Genomic DNA, 17,529 nt, shown 5'->3' on the forward strand with positions numbered 1-17,529 from the left:
CTGGGAATGTCGTAGATGAACAACAGCCCTACTTGGCGCCGCACGCATAGGTCCGCAGTTAGTGCATAAATGTTTGTAGTTTATCTACGACGTCAGGTGAAAGACTGTTTTTTTCCCGGTGTTTGAAATACGTTGTAAGGTTTTCTTACAAAATGATAGTATATTACGATTAAAACATTCGAAATTGCCTTTGGTTTCTTCCAACGATTTCATGAGCAACGATACCAACGGACACACTTTACTTGGAGACCAATCGAGAAACGAGGTTAAAAACTGAGCGACTGGGGACGAGTCAGCGGTGACGTCGGGTTAGCTCAGTTGTCACGCGTCGCGCTATTTTTGCTGCAGTTGAAAGTGCAAAGAGCTGGAAAATCCTCATACGCCAAGAGTCATGTCTGTCGACGAGAAAAGCTGGCAAACAACAAGACCAACCATTAGAGAAAGAAACAAGTTTATGTTTAACAACGAACTCTTCAGCGATGTAAAGTTTGTCGTCCGGGGCGCGAATGACGAAAATGAAAGCAAACGTTCGAAACACGTGATTCTCGCTCACAAGTTCGTGCTGTCGATTAGCAGTCCTGTTTTTGAAGCCATGTTTTACGGTGAGCTGGCAGAGACTGGAGACTCTATTGAACTGCCTGACTGTGAGTACGAGAGTCTGTTGGAGTTGTTTCGTTACATGTACAGCGATGAAGTGACCTTGAGCGAAAATAATGTGATGGGAGTGTTGTATTTGGCGAAAAAATACATGGTGCCTTCACTGGCTGATAAATGCATTGAATTTCTGGAAGATAGCGTCGAGCCATCAACTGTATTCAACATGCTGGCATTCGCTCAGAAATATGAGGAGAAAAACCTGGTGGATCGATGCTGGGAAGTGATCGATAAACAGACAGAAGAAGTTGTGAAATCGGATGGATTTGTGACAATTGAGAGGTCCTTACTTGAAGCAATAGTTGAGCGTGACACTTTGGCTATTGAAGAGGTGGAGTTGTTCAAAGCGGTAAATTTGTGGGCAACAAAGAAATGTGAAGAACAAGGCCTAACGACTGATGGTAGTGAAAAAAGAAGAATTCTTGGAGAACGAATTGTGAAAGGGATACGTTTTCCAGTGATGGAGCAACAGGGATTTGCTGATGTTGTTCTCGACAGCAACATACTGACACAAGGTGAAACGAACAGCGTTGTTAAATTTTTTAATTCAGTTCTTGGTACTCCAGTAGGATTTCCTGAGAAGAAAAGGTCCGGTTTGCAGCATTGTCGCAGATTTGGTTCTGTGGATTACACTGGCATAGGTTATCCTTATTCTAATTATCCTGATGAAAAAGATTGCCTTTCGTTTACAGTCGACAAGGACATCTCCTTGCTTGGAGTAACACTCTGTGGAAGTGAAAATAATAAGTATTCTGTAAAAGTAAGCATTACAAATAGGGATCAAAAAGAAAATCATGCTTCGAAATCAGGAAGCTTTCCTTCTGTATCCATCAATTCTAAGGGAAGTACTTACTATGGTTTCAATGTTTTCTTTGACCGACCTTTTTTCTTGAAGAAAAATGTCGTATACCTTCTTGAAGCTATTATCAATGGTCCCAATTCTTTTTCGTGTGAAAATGGTAAGAGATATGTCCTTTGTTCAGGGGTCAGATTTAACTTTGATACATGCTGCTCGAGCAACAATGGAACAGACGTTGAAGGTGGTCAATTTCCAGAGATTCTTTTTACTTTGTAATCACACTCTGTAATGCATGGTTGTTTATTGGTTAAACCCCGATTCAATCATGCAAAATGCCAGTAGCGGCTCAGTTTCGGGAAATAGTCATGCAGCCTTGATTCAGCAAAATATGCATGTTTAATTGTGTTTGTGTTGTTTTGTTTTGTTTCTTCTCTTCGTCATTGATTTGTTAATTATGTGGCACTTAAGGTCACGCAGGACTCTTGCTCATTAATAAATTCATTAGCGAAATTTCTTGATGGGGTGCTATCTTGTAAATAATTGCTTACATTTTGAACATCGATTCCTCTAAAATTTATCAAGCATATAAGGGGATGATGGAATTACATCATGATTGTCCTTTTACTGAGAGATGACCATTGACTGTGAAGTTACAACGTGTTCAACGGCAGATAAGGCAAGTTTGTGTCCAAGCTTTCAGCTAGAACAGGGCACCGAATTGAATGATTATATAACATAGTGATAAATCTTAACCCCTTTTGTGCTATGACAAGAATGAAATTTTTGATTTCAAAAACTGCTAGATGTTGATGGCTTCTAAGAGAGTAAAAATGTGAAATCTAAACTTTGAATCGTGCTATCTTCAATTTGAGAAGAACTTTTAAACATTTGCTCTTGTCATAGCACAGAAGAGTACACCAAGTTTATGCCCCTCGCGATTCATTTCCTGAAAGTCTATACAGGCGGAGAAAAGATGGACACAAAATTGCAGGTTTTGAGGCTTCCAAAGACCTTCCGAGTAAATGTTTACAACAACATGCACTATATGTAAAGCTGTGAATCTAATTACCGTATTTACTCGAATAAGCGCCGCATTTTGGACAAAAAAGTTAATAAGCGCCGCCCCCGAATAAGCGCCGCAGTCCCGATGCGGCGCTTATTCAAGGAATTCCGTTTAACTAAAAACTGCACTTCAAAGCAGCTCTAAAACAAACTTGGACATTTCTTTAAATCAAGAGTGATGCTTTGCAGTTCACAGTGATGGTTTTACTGCTCGCCCATTAGTTTTCTATCTAACATTCTTACAATACGTAGTTCTGTACTGATGTTGTAAAGGCCGCGAACTTTGCCAGGACAGCTAGCGCTACTTCTCTTTTCAGCAAGAGACGAATACTGACAATCAGAAGACACTATTTTCGATAACTGCAAAATATAAGATTCTTTGTGGCGTCCAAATTTTAAATAAGCGCCGCCCTCGAATAAGCGCCGCACTTGAGGCGCGAAAAATGAAATAAGCGCTATTCGAGTAAATACGGTATGATATTTCGCAGTCTTTCAGATAGTTTAATAGTATTGAAATAGTAGGGCTTCAGTCTGAATGCTCTTGGTTTATACTTCAACTGAACCTGTTAAAAAGTGTATAATTAGGCCATGTTTACAACTAATATATTGGAGTTTAGTGGCTTGCGTTATTTTGTCCTTTTATTACAATAAGGCATTAGAGCAGTTTTCAATTGAGTGTCGTAAAACCAAAACCAATGTAATTACTTCGGCCAATCACAAAAGACACGGACAATCCAGTGAACCAATCAAAACTCGAAGCAAATACATGTAGCCGGCACGAAGCGCGGGAAAACGTGCGCGAGAGAGTCACGATTGGTTTTGGTTTTAGTTCAGATTGGCTGAGAAAGTGGCGCGAGATTTTTAAGCCAATCACTAAGCGTAGCAATGCAAAACCAAAACAAACGCAATTTACTTTCGACAACTCAAGTGAAAACCGCTCTAAAGAAGACGCGGCTGATTGCAGGTTCTCTCGTGTCTGACACGTTCGATGCGCGAAGTCAGGCCTGTCGCGTGTTTTCGCGCGCGTTTTGTCACGCACTCACCAAAAATAACGAATGGTACCGGTATTGTTTTGTTCCTCCATAACCTTTAATCCTTTTCATAAATACCGTCAGTGGAGAGGGGGGATATAACGTAGCAATTATTTCAAGTTTGAAACGAAGGATGATTTGGACACCTGCTGTTTACATTACTTGCAAAACAATTCGGACGATTTTTATTTCGGACAAAAAAATGTCCGAAAATAAAGCCGTTCGAAAATTTAAAGATTCGGCGAAATATACAGTAAAGTATAAAACTTCCAAGTGCACAATCAACCCGATGAGACAAAGAAAGGTTTTGAGAAAGCAGAAATAGTGGAGGCTGTCACTGTAAAACCTTGAGGATGTAGTAGACATCGTAGAATAATCATTTTTACAGATGTTTTGTTTGTTAAATTTGGGCTTTTTTTTATCCTCAAAAGTAAAAAATAATTCACGATACCAGTTTTTGTATGGGCGCGCGGGAGAAAATTTAGTGGTGAACAATAAATACAATAGAGTGTTTCTGTCTCGGAACTATCAGTCTGATAGTTGCCCCTTGGGAATTTGATGTTCTTAAAACTGGCATATAAGCTCTGGAAGCTTCGCTTCTCGGGCTAATATTTGTTTTAAGAACATCAAATTTCCGCGGGGCAACTATCAGCCGATAGTTCCTTGACAGAAACACTCTATTGTTTAAATAGACCACTGATAAAATTTATTCAAAATTACACCTGGGAAGTGGCGCATTTTCCATATCCTTCACCAGTGAGGATAACGATGACGTCATTTTCTGTCATTGCCTGGCTGCCAAACTGCGCCAAACGCCGGCTGATAGATGGCAACCCGGGGATCACTCACTCACTCATGCCCATTACGCCTAAGTGGTATGTAGGGCAGCAACGTGCTCCCTCCACATCTGGCGGTCCTTTGCCATGAACTTGATGCCCTCCCAGGTCTTCCCCATCTCCTTTATTTCCTTCTCAACCGTCCGTCGCCATGTGATCTTTGGGCGACCTCTATTTCGTTTCCCTTCTCGCGTCCAGTGCAGGGCGGTTTTTGCAATCGAGGTTTTCTGGCGAGCGACGTGGCCAATCCACCTCCAACGTCTCCTCATCAAGATGGTAGCCATTGGATCAGTTCTACACCGTTCAAAGAGATCTTTATTTGAGATGACATTGGGCCAAAATATGCGTAAAATACGCCGAAGGCTCTTGGTGTGAAATGTGGAGAGTTTGGATAGATCCTCCGTTAAGCGCCAACATTCTGAACCATACAGAAGGGTTGTGAGGACGCAGCTGTGATAGAGCTTCAGCTTAGTACGAGTACTGTAAGTGGGGGAGCGCCATACCTTATTCATCATGTTGAGCGAGTTCCTGGCCTTGTTGAGACGGCTCTGGATGTCCAGGTCGGTTCCTCCGTCCGTACTGATGATGCTGCCAAGATAGGTAAATCTGTCGGTGTACGGAGAGGGTCCTGAAGGGGGGTCCTAAATCCCAGTTCCCAGCCCAATTTTGGTCCAAATCCCAGTTCCCAGGCTTCAAATCCCAGTTCCCAGACTAATTTTGGTCGAAATCCCAGTTCATAAACAAAAAAATAAAGTAAAAGACAGGTCTGCACGGACTCCCCATGTGACTTGTGGTCGCCGGTGTATGTTTTTAAAGGATGCACATTCGATCCTCAACCCTAACGGTCTATGTATATAAAAGGTCACAAAACATTCTACTGCCGGGAACAGAATTGAGAACTGACATCTCTACCCAACAGCTGAAGAGAATCGCGAAGAGGCGAAACCGCCAATACTATTGTAGTCACTGTAAAAAGTTGCAGAAATATTTGTTGTTCACGACTCTCTGGCACAATACCTCTAAAAACGGGGTCGAAGGCAGAGGCGGTGGCGCGGAGCGTTTTGGAACGTGGTGGGGGGGGGGGGGGGGGGGGAGGGGGGCTGAGACTGTCCCAAAAATACTCGGCAGGTTTTGAGCAACTTTTTTCCGTTCTATCAACCTTTTGTTTTTTGAGCTTTTTCTAAACCGCAGATTTCCGAAGATTCTCCGATTGTTGTTCGAAGGCCATACGAACGTTTCCGATCATTTTCGAACTTTTATGAAGGTAAACGAAGTTTTCCGAAGACGTCCAAGGAAGTTTCGAAGATGTTTGAACTCACTCACAAGACGAAATAGCTTGTCAAACGAATTTTACGCTGTACGCGCGATATTTTCGGCACCAAAACGTGGGGCGGGGGCCCCCGCCAAATTTTCGTTTCTGGGGGCTACAGCTCCCCTGCCCCCCTGCTCCGCCGGTTATGGAAGATTATCACGACATCGCACCACCAAAGACGACGATTGTGCCAGTGACGAAAACTACGACCTTGACATGTCTGACCTGACAATTTTGTTGAATTAAATGAGAGCATTGGAGCCTTATACAAAATTAACCTTTGCTGAAAACAAATTTTAAAAGACCCTCCGTTCAGCTCTTTTTTTAGAAAGATAAATCCTTTAAATACATGCTTGTGAGAGCAAAAATATAATTTCAAGGCGCTAATGCGACGCCGGCGACCACAAGGCACATGGGGAGTCCGTGCAGACCTGTTTTTTACTTTATTTTCACAAAGAAGTGAAATCCCATTCCCATTTTCCAAAGTGTTTTTTCCCATTCCCAGTGGTAAAATCCCAGTCCCAGTGCACGAATCCCATTTTCCCAGCCCAAAAAGAGGCAAATCCCAGCTCCCATTTTACCCCTTCAGGACCCTCTACGGAAGTTCTTCATTATCAATCTGGACTGGTCGTGTGCTGGTAGTATTCAGTGCCATAATTTCGGTCTTCTTGCTGCTGATGTTAAGGCCAACTTGCTTTGCAAAGGTGTTGAGGCGTTGCGTCTTCTCTTGAATGTGCGGCGGTGGGTGTGCGATAGTAAGGCTAGATCGTCAGCGTAATCTACCGGTCCTCCAGGTTTGGGGGTTTTGCACAGGGCTAACACTGTAAAAAGCCTTTGTTACGGAAACAGCAACGTGTAACAATGGCAAGCGATAAAGAAGTTAAGTTCGCTGAAGCCGACATAAAATTGCTCACTAAGGAGCTGGAAAATACAAACACGAAGAAGGAAACATCACATGACTGAAAACAATTCATACACCAAAGGAGAAATGTTTAAGAAATTCCAGCCGCCGAAGTGCAAGAGTTTACATATTTTAATATGCACTTTTGTAGTTATTGTCTATATAATGAAAAGAATATTACACATTGGTTCAAAGATATGAAATTTATGTTCTCGGGGCGGAAGATTGAGCTACAGTTATATCCGATAAACGACCAACGATACACCGGAGCAAGCTTTAAAGGTCAAACGGTGTAAGGCTCTTTCGATTATATCGTTCCTTTCTCGTGAGTTTTATACACGCGAGTATTTTGCTTTTATGTCCTACTTGCCAATTTCTTTTCTTTAGTTTAACTTGATTTCCGTTCACTTTTTTTTCTTCAATCCTTGCGGTCCACCGGAACGAGGTTGTAAAGTGAGGCTACTGCGGGTCATCAGCGGTCAGCGGGTCGTAGACGCCAGCAGTGACGTCATTGGGCTCAGTTGTCACGCGTCACGTTATTTTTGCTGCTGTTGAAGCTTCTTCGTTGACTGACAAGACTGGAATATAGCAGTTGAAAAATCCCTTATTCGCACGCCAAAAGCCATGTCTGTCGTCGAGGAAAACTGGCAAACAACAAGACCCACCATTAGAGAAAGGGGAAAGTTCATGTTCAACAATGATCTCTTCAGCGATGTAAAGTTTGTGGTCCGGAGCAATTGCGAAAATGAAAGCAAACGTAGCAAACACGTGTTTCCAGCTCACAAGTTCGTGCTGTCGATAAGCAGCCCTGTGTTTGAAGCCATGTTTTACGGTGAACTGGCGGAGACTGGAGACTCTATTGAACTGCCTGACTGTGAGTACGAGAGCCTGTTGGAGTTGTTTCGTTACATGTACAGCGATGAAGTGAATTTGAGTGGAACCAATGTGATGGGAGTGCTGTATTTGGCAAACAAATACATGGTGCCTTCACTGGCTGACGAATGCATCGGATTTCTGCAAAATAACTTAGATCCATCTAATGTATTCAACGTGCTTAAATTTGCTCAGAATTGTGAAGAAAAAAACCTGGTGGATCGATGCTGGGAAGTGATCGATGAACAGACAGAAGAGGCTGTGAAATCGGCTGAATTTGTGACAATTGAGAGGTCCTTACTTGAAGCAGTAGTCGAACGTGACACTTTGGTTATTGAAGAGGTGGAATTGTTCAAAGCGGTGAATTTGTGGGCAACAAAGAAATGTGAAGACCAAGGCTTATCGACAGATGGTAGTGAAAAAAGAAGAATTCTTGGAGAACGAATTGTGAAAGGGATACGTTTTCCAGTGATGCAACAACAAGAATTTGCTGATGTTGTTCTTGACAACAACATACTGACACAAGATGAAGCTTTTAGCATTGTTAAATTTTTTAATTCAGTTCTCAGTACTCCAGTAGGATTTCCAGAAGAAAAAAGACACCCTTTGCAGCATTGTCGCAGATTTGGTGCTGTGGTTAACACTGGCTCAGGTTATCCTTATGTACCTGGTAGAAAAGACTGTCTTGCTTTTACAGTCGACAAAGACATTTCCTTACGTGGAGTAACCCTCTGCGGAAGTAAAAATAACAAGTATTCTGTAACTATAAACATAGCAAACTTGGACGAAAGGGAAGAAATTATATCCAAAGCAGGAAACTTTTCTTCTGTATTCATTAGGTCTGAAGAGGGTTCTTACCACGGATTCAATGTTTTCTTTGAGCACCCTGTTTTGTTGAAGAAAGATGTTAGATATCGTGTTCAATCCTGTATCACTGGTCCCAATTCTTGTTTATGTAAATTTGGTAAAGATTATGTTCAATGTTCGGGGGTTAAATTCTACTTTAGAACGTGTTGTCCGGCCATTAGTGCGACAACAAATAGTCACGGACAATTTCCAGAGATTCTCTTTACTGTGTAATACTGAATGCCGATAGGCCTTTAGGTGATACAAAAGAATGTCAGTAGCGGCTCAGTTTTGAAAAATGTTCGGTAGGCCATTAGCTGGAGTCAGTCTTGATAAATATTATATGTATGCTAAATAGTCCTTATTAAGGATTTTTTCTTTGTCATTAATTGTTTAATGAGTTTTACAGTAGCCTGGGAATGCAGACTTATTTCCGACTGTTCTTTCTCTCCGCCGAAAAGAGAAATGAGAGCCAGAAATAAGTCTGTTCGCCGGCTAGTTTTACAGCTGCTGTTAAAGTTTAGATTTAAGGTTTCAGTGTTTGTCTTGGATGGTAACCATGAGAAAGATTATTTTTCATAACTTGCCATACTTTATTACTGTTGAACAATTTTTCAATTTATCTAGAGAATTTATAGTTGAGCTAAGTGGCCTTGGTTTATTCATGAACTTATTGAACCTGTAAAGGGAAGGCAGGCTTGTATATTAGTTCTATAGTGCAGTTTACTTTTTAGCCATAGTAGGGTCACTAGAGAAGGCTAAATTGTATAATGTTACATTGTTACAGTTTTTTGTTGGGATTACCTTGAATGTTCACTATTTTATACCGTTATTATAACTGATGAATTTATAAAATTAAAAAAAAAATTCTTGCTGCATATCTGAATAGATTTTTTTCTAAGGGAGCATTCATTTTTAGAAGGGTGTCTTTTTCCTAGTAGTCTTTGGTTTTCCTCTTACCCTTCTACCCTCTGGTGTCCACCCCAATGTTGTAAAACAGTTGTTTAAAACACCCTCTCTCCTGGGTTACCGTAAACACCCGCAGATAAGCCGCACCCTGAATTTAGCAACTATAATTTCTGAAAGAAAGTAAATCAAAAGAAATCCAGAGTCGAGTCTTTTGGAGTCTTCTTTTTCGAACGTTAAGTCACAAAACATGGAAACGGAAATATTTCAGTCTTATGGTGGATTTCCACTGACGCGTAATTTTTTACGTGCGTAAAAAAATTAGAGACAATGTATGAACGGCTTGCGTACTCGTTTACGCAAGCCGTTCATACATTGTCTCTAATTTTTTCACGCACGTAAAAAAATTTACGCGTCAGTGGAAATCCACCATTACCCACAATTTCAGCTCTTTAAAATACACCAACTTAGACATATGAGTGATCTTTTTATGGCATTTGTTGACAGGTATTTCTTTATTTAACACTGGTATGATGTCCCAACAAGTTCCACTTTTTTCGGCGTACGTCGCAGCTTATGTCATTGATCTCTGCCATCTCAACCACTCTCATGTTTGTTATATTCCTTGCTGCCATGTCAAATAATCCTCAGTACCCGTCTCGGGCACAGCCATTGCAAACTGTTAAGGACGTTCGCGCAAACAAATTCTAGTCGATAAATTTTTTTAACTTTTTTACTGCGGTTAGATAATGAGTTACTTGTGTCAGTAATACAAAAAAGTGAGGGTCACCGACCTCGTTTCAGAGATAAAGCGTATGGAAAAATACCCTGATTTTGAAAAAATGGCGCATGCAGCAGGGTTTGTAGTTAAAAATATCAAAGATGAGCAAACCGAAGCAAACGATCTTAGTCATATTTTGTAGAAGTGCGTATGTTGCGTGTTGTCATCCTTTTGTAAGACTTAACCTTGAAATGTGGCATTTGAAACCGTTGCATGGCAAAACGAAAACATCAAAAATCCGGATTTGGTATGTCCTCTTGGTGTCCGTATTAACGGGGTTCCACTGTATGCAAACTTCTCGACATCTTCCACTTCCTCGCCATACACCACGATGCTCTCCTAACTACAAGGAAACTCAGTCCTCAGTGTCTTGCACTTTCTTGTATATTTCAACAACTTGCAACAATCTTATCTCATTGCACGTGCACGCCATCATTTCTTCACTAATGAAACTACGTCATTTTCTCGCGCGCAAGGTTTGTTCTAAAACAGGAGCCCATTGCCCTGTCTAAAAATAGCTTCTCGCGAAACAAATAGACCTAGTTTTTACTTGCGACGCAAGCACAACTGGAAGGGCAAGAAAAAGTAGTTTGTGCCAAGTCAACTGAATCGAAACTGAAAATAACGTTCACATAAGGGTGCGTTCATTTTTTTTGAGGTTGGGGGGGGGGGGGGAAGTGGGATTTGAGGGGGCCATGCAAAAAAAATATGGCTTCAAAGGGGGGCAGCCCAAAAAATATGGTCTGTAAGGGTGGTCATTGAGGATAATTATACTTTTTAGTGTTGTAATGAGCGCCTTCTGTTACAGTAAAAATGTTGCCAGAATGCCCAAAGTAACATTTCTGAGGGTCTGAAAATTCAAATTTTCCAGGGGTGCATGCCAAATGCAGTCAACCCCATATTAACAAACAGCATCCACAATAAACAGTTGAGGCAATGTCAGCTATATTTGCGGATGTGTTTTTTGTACACCTATGCATTCTTTAGTCAGTTGGTTTTTTAGTTGGTTATTGTTTGTCTTTTTTTTTTGGGGGGGGGGGAGGTGGTCATTGAAAAAATTGGTCATTGAAAAAATTTCCGATGAAGAAGGGGGCCATTATATATAATAGTGACTATCTTTTAAATCCCACCGGCCCACCCCCCCCCCCTCCCATAAATGTAAGTACAAGCATAAGAACACGATGTTTAGTGGTTACAACGGGCATCTAGAACATGTGCGACGAGCCAGCCAGACGTCGTGATTTTTCTTGTGCTTATGTGTTGTTTCTTTTTCACACGGCATAACGCAAGCACAAGAAAAGGAAAAAGATAGATTCTCACGATCGTGCTTATACTTGCGTCGAAGCTGCTTTCACGGTAAGATAAGAGCTGTCATGCTTGCGGCTGTACTTACGCTAAGCCTTGCGTCGCTAGTGAAAACCAGGCCATAGCACGCGCCCAAATGTAGATTTTAGCTTATGAACTTCTGAAGATGGTCAAACTGCTCTGCGATTAATTTTTATGCTTTTATTTTTTTCAGGTCTATGGTTCCCCATTGTTTTAGAACTGCGTTGCTTGGAATCTGGCAACAAGGTTGAAAACTGAAACGATGTATTACGATAATACCCTTTCAATGCTGTGTACTAAAATACACCACCCTTCATAAACAACAGCTCAGAACTTTTTTTATTCATTTTTCTTTTTAGGACGTTCACTTTACCCATACGGAAAGCACTTTTTTCTAAATAATTGAAAAGTTTTGCTTTTTACCATAATGATTAAAGTGGTACTTGCTGTGACTTGTCGAGCCAAATTATTCGATGGCCTCTTTGCCAGAATTTGATAGCTTCTAAGCTCGAAGCGTGAATCTTCTTTCGGCCACTTCCAGCTCGCCGTCCTCCTTGAGTAGACATCACAACATCCACGAAAATTCACTCATAAAACATCGAATGATCACAAAAAACATACACTTAACACTCCGCGACAATCAATTCAACTATAACAGTTACTACAACAGTCAACCACTCAAGGATGGGAAAGATATTTTCCGATTAAACAGCGAAAGCGTTCTCCTCGACGATATTGAAAGACTAAGGCTTAATATTTCAAATGAATCTCGAGACCGCTGACGCATGCGCAGTCCTGACGCAGCTCCTTTAAAGGAGCAGTATCACGATATTTAAAGCCTTTTTTCTGATTTCTTTCAAAGTGAAGGAAACCGCAAAATAATAGTTGTCTAACAAAGAAAAACAACAAACGGAGTAAAACAATGCAAAAATTAACAAGGATGGTTTCGACTGACTAAGATTAAAAGAGATTACGATCGACAAACTTGAAAGAACTTACCATTTTTTTCAAGATGCGTTGTCAGTGACGTAGCTCGTATAAAAATGAACTAAACTGTGGAGACATTGGCGGGTAGTTTTCAAAATGGTAGCGCTTGCTAGTATGGGCTCCCTCTTTTCCTTATCCTTTTTTTTTTTTTCTCTTCTCCCTCTACCCTTCCATTTCCTCTTCTTACCCCTTCGGCTTATTCTTCTTGCCATCACCACAAAATGTAGATATAATAAAAGATACAAAACAACTGTGTGAAGGGAAGCCTTCGAATGATTTGTGCAATCGAGCGCGAATTAACGGGAAGCGCGATGGTCGCGCGCGAACGTCGCGAGTCATCAACAAACTCACAATCTTATGCCCAGGACAGTTACGCTAAATTCCGAAATGTTTGCAGTCTGAAGCTAAAGCAATTATCAATTGCAATAACAGTCCCAAGATAGACGCTTTGCGTTTTGTTGGTGCGGCGACTCTTAGCAGCTCACAGAAAACAAATTTTGTATCAATGCAGCAACTACTTGAAAGTAGGAGTCCTTCCTTCTTTCAAATGTGGTGTATGGAAAATCTCACATTCGATAACAGTTGAATTATTTATGGGGACATTACAGCTTAAGATTAAAGGAATAAAATAACTAATAATTACACAAGCAATCCGCCCATGGCCATCTACTTCGCCAATATACCCCCCCCCCCCCCCCATTTTCGGCGGTCACATATGCAGAAACAAATAACTCTTTATTTCCAGTTTTTAAATTTATTTGCCACTTATTCTAAAATGCTCTTCTCTTTTTTGAAAAATTGACCGGCAATGACCTACAGCAAGTCTAAGATGGTCCGCGCTTGACCGCTTCCTCGAAGAGTGAGACTGACCGTATGAGAATCACGCTAGCGTGATGCGTGACGGGTTAGTAAGATGAGATGCAAATTTGTTCAACTACCGCTGTCTGACCTGATTCAATTCAACGTTTTCAGTTTCCTGAGTTTCTTAACTAGCGCCTTCTAGAGAGCTGAGAATCTCGCCCTTCTTACCCAAAGAGCCATGTCTATCGTCGAGAAAAACTGGCAAACAACAAGACCGACTATCAAGGAAAGAAGCAAGTTTATGTTCAACAACGATCTCTTCAGCGATGTGAAGTTTGTTGTTCGCAAGACCGACGGCGAAAGTAAACGAGTGCACGCGATTCCAGCTCACAAGTTCGTGCTGTCGATTAGCAGTCCTGTGTTTGAAGCCATGTTTTACGGTGACCTGGCGGAGACTGGAGCCTCTGTTGAACTGCCTGACTGTGAGTACGAGAGCCTGTTGGAGTTGTTTCGTTACATGTACAGCGATGAAGTGCAGCTGAGCGGAAGTAATGTGATGGGAGTGTTGTATTTGGCGAAGAAATACATCGTGCCTTCACTGGCCGATAAATGCACGGAATACCTGCGAGAGAACTTAGATCCATCGAATGTTTTCAGCATCTTGCCCTCTGCTCAGAAATACGAAGAGAAAACCCTGGTAAATCGATGCTGGAAAGTAATCGATAAACAGACGGAAGAGGCCGTGAAATCTGACGACTTTGCGACAATTGAGAGATCCTTACTTGAAGCAGTAGTCGTAAGAGACACTCTGAGTATAAAAGAGGTAAATTTGTTCAAAGCGGTCAATCTATGGGCAACAAAGGAGTGTGAAAGGCAAGGTTTAACAGCAGATGGTGAAGTCAAAAGACGAATTCTTGGAGAACCGATCGTAAAAGGAATACGTTTTCCAGTAATGAAACAAGTTGAATTTGCAAATGTTGTCGTTGAGAGTAAAATTCTGACACCAGAAGAAGTAGTCACCTTTTTCAAATATTTCAGTTCAGCACTGAGTTCTCCTTTGGAATTTTTAGAGGCCGAGAGATCTGGTTCCCGCGATGATCAAATCTACCGCTGTCAAAGATTTGAATCTGGAGACTATGGACGTTGGGGGTATGAAGGGGACATTGATTATCTAGATTTTGTTGTGGACAAAGATATTATGTTGCATGGAGTGTGTTTGTCTGGAAGTGAAAACAACGACTACTCAGTAACCTTGACCATAAAGCAAAGTGACAGTAATTCAGCTCTTGTGTTCAAAACAGGAACATTTCCTTCCAAGCTGTTGCAATACAAAAGTGGACACTATCACGGATTTGAAGTTTTGTTCGATTCTGCAGTTAAGGTCAAGAAGAATACTAAGTACCAGATCGAAGCTTTAATAACTGGCCCGGATTCTTGGCGTGGAAGTTATGGGGTCAGCTCTGTTGTCTGTTCTGGCGTGACATTCACATTAACAGATAACACGAACAGTGGAAATGGAACTACCACTTGGAATGGACAAATCCCTGAAATACTGTTTTCTGTTTAAACTTGATCAGGCTAAAATTTTCAACTTCGTCATAAGACAACTTGAGTCAATAGACGTTGGTGGGGGAAAGTTTTGAGTAACATTAGTTTTATTATTTCCTGTAATATTAGTAACTTGTTTCGGTGTTTTCTTTAAAATCAACTTCGAAAACGGGCACAAACTGTTAATTGACTTGGTTTCCGGTTCACTATATTATCCCGTTGTTATTAATGATGCACTGTTCTTATTGTTTCCTCGACCGAATCGGTTAATAAGTTCACCAACAAAAAGGACTCTCGGTTTATTGCTGTCTTATTTAGGGTTGTATCTGATTTACAGCTGTGAGTCTTTCGAAACCTGTATCAATATTACAACGATAATTATATATAACAATTTGCCAAAGTCGAAGGATTACATGCACATACCCGATATTTAGGTCTTTATGTTCGGGAGGAAACCGAAAGTGTAACGTAATATTCTCTCATTAATTGGTGATTGTTAAGTAATCGTCACAAATTAAGATTTCGTTTCCAACGAAACACTTATTATGGAATTCCATTACATTTTAGCTCATTTTGTTGGCAGAATGATATCTATTTCGCGACAAACAATTTGCAATTAAATTGTAACAAACATGCAAACATGCCATCCTAATTCAGTACTCAATAGTCTACTGGGATGAGTATCGACAGCACCTTGTGAGATTTTCTAACTTCAAATTGTTCTATCAACAAGTTTCTCAGAAGACAGTCGCACTACACTCTTTTTTTATATGAATACAGTTTTTCCGACCCAGGCTGAGTATTCTTATTTTTCTGCCGATTTTAGGCTGAAAATATTCTTATGAACATTCTTAGAAAATACCGTTTGACATGTCCGTTTTAGCAAGTATTGGGTAATCAATTACAAGTTTTTGATGTCCAATTCTGTATCGTGTTACATTGTGCAAGTGTTGCATCGCTCCTAGCCTTGCAGCCAGCAAGATCAAGATGTCGCGTCAGATAACACTTGGCCGTTTGGCTTTTTAAACACAAAGCATTCCTCACAGGGCTACAATGATGCAATGAAGGAAATGAAAACACCTGATTTTGTTTCAATTAAAAACATAATTAATTGCATTGTATTTACAAATTTTCAACTCAAAATTATATTCTTTTCAAAAAACATCAGCCTCGGGTTTATTCTTAAGATATTCTTAAAAATTCACAAATTTCAGCCTCGATATTCTTATAAACAAGATTCTTATAGAAAAAAAAAGAGTGTATATAAACACTGCAGCACACTTTGTAGTGTTTTTTTGAAATTTTACTTTAATCATTTTGATCAGTTTATATAATAATAAAGTGTGTGATATTCACGGTATGAGGCGGTTTGATGGTTTTTGACCACGGGAAACGACACGACTGATCAAATGCACTAAGGTATAAAGAGTCGCGCTCGTGTCCGACACACTCGATACGCGTAGTCAACCATGCCGCGTGTGTGCACGCGCGGTTTTCACGTATATATTACTGTTATCACTCCAGGAGAATGTCCACTTTTGGAAATGTGGAAAACAATAGCGTGACGTAACAACATGGCGGTTGTCAATTCTTCCCGAGTGGACTCCACTAGAATTTTATATTTGCCTTTTTTCAAGTTTTCCCGTGGTGCGTTTCCTGCCAGATGGTAACACTACACAAAGAAAGCATTGAAGAAGCGTTATGCGTGACAATTGTGTAAAATCACAGTGGATTGTGCGCGGAGGTTAGAATTTACTTTCGATGCGTATGTTTGTTTTGGTTGTCTTTTGGGTCGTTTCTTCAGCTTTAATCCAGTGTATCTCCTGTGAAAAAATTTTCTGAGCCTTGAAAAAATTCAGGGATGTTCTGCAGTTATTGTAGTTGCTCTGTGCGAAATCTGAGCGATGGGCCGCAATTTTTGCTGGAAGCCATTGTCTACGCAAAGTGAGACTGCTTACAACTAATCTGTTTGGGCTTCTTTTCGTTCGCTTCAGTCCATGACTTGATGGATAATTGACGTCAAGGAACATCTTAAATAGATCCAGAATCGCCACAGATTATCTACTGGACGTGTTTAAAGACACAACAAGGTCAACAAGGACAGCAGGATGCGAGATTTGTTTTCTTTCTGGTTTCTTTGGACCGAAGGTCGACGCGCGGCTGAAAAGCGCAAAAGCACATTGAAATGTATTAAAAGGAAGGGTATCTGGCAAAAGAAATCAAGCACGGTCTCGCCTGAAGCGAAGGAAATTAATTTCTCGATTAGATTCAATTTCTTGATAACCTGGAGTTAGAAAAACATGGAAGGAATGAGAACCCTGGCGAGCTGCGTTCACAGCTGCGTGATTGCACTAAGCCAGGGAAGGCTAAGGAGACCAGTCAAAGTATGTTCGTTCATTTCAGTGTAGTCAACTTCATTCTAACCAGCTAGGGGTTCAGACGGTTTTGTTGTTATGTTTATAAGGACTGCTCCAAATGCCATGATGTTTTCAATTGATTGAGCTAGCCTTCGAGTTGAGGTCATCGGTCTGTTTGATTTCCTGGCCAGCTATTTTGCGAAGCAGAGTTGACACCTTTTGACGCCTATTTGTTGATGAAATATATGTTAGAAAGTTTTTATTGCAAGATAAAACTCAGTACAGCTCACTTTATGTTTTCACTACAAGACCAGCAGATTATGAGGTGCCGCGAAGGATTTTTCTTTTCTAATATTTTTATTGTGTTGCCAAGCCAGGCTGTTTGATTTGCAGCAATGTAATGCCACTGTAATGTGTCGCCTACTTCGACGCGTGCTCTATTTTTTTACTCAGTTGCGCCAAATATTCATGTGGCTTCTAGGAAGCTATTTACTTTTTCGTTTAATTCG

The 17,529-nt window shown here is 40.7% G+C and overlaps 1 protein-coding gene and 2 pseudogenes across 1 annotated transcript; all 3 read left to right on the forward strand.

Annotated features, from left to right (window-relative positions):
• Nucleotides 1–52: 52 nt before the first annotated feature.
• On the forward strand, nt 53–3,126 carry LOC144646208 (BTB/POZ domain-containing protein 6-B pseudogene; annotated as a pseudogene).
• A 3,986-nt stretch (nt 3,127–7,112) lies between these two features.
• Nucleotides 7,113–9,186, forward strand: LOC144645556 (BTB/POZ domain-containing protein 6-like). The gene has a single exon (XM_078505133.1). The coding sequence runs from the start codon at nt 7,220–7,222 to the stop codon at nt 8,546–8,548; it is 1,329 nt and encodes a 442-aa protein (XP_078361259.1). The 5' UTR covers nt 7,113–7,219; the 3' UTR covers nt 8,549–9,186.
• A 3,968-nt stretch (nt 9,187–13,154) lies between these two features.
• On the forward strand, nt 13,155–14,892 carry LOC144646213 (BTB/POZ domain-containing protein 6 pseudogene; annotated as a pseudogene).
• The last annotated feature ends 2,637 nt before the right edge of the window (nt 14,893–17,529 follow it).

This window comes from Oculina patagonica, chromosome 3 (assembly GCF_052425735.1).
Source record: "Oculina patagonica isolate OP01 chromosome 3, crgOcupat, whole genome shotgun sequence".
NCBI classification, from domain to species: domain Eukaryota; kingdom Metazoa; phylum Cnidaria; class Anthozoa; order Scleractinia; family Oculinidae; genus Oculina; species Oculina patagonica.

Excerpts from the sequence above, each read along its gene's own strand:
- LOC144645556 (XM_078505133.1), top strand. The coding sequence starts at position 7,220 with ATGTCTGTCGTCGAGGAAAACTGGCAAACAACAAGACCCACCATTAGA.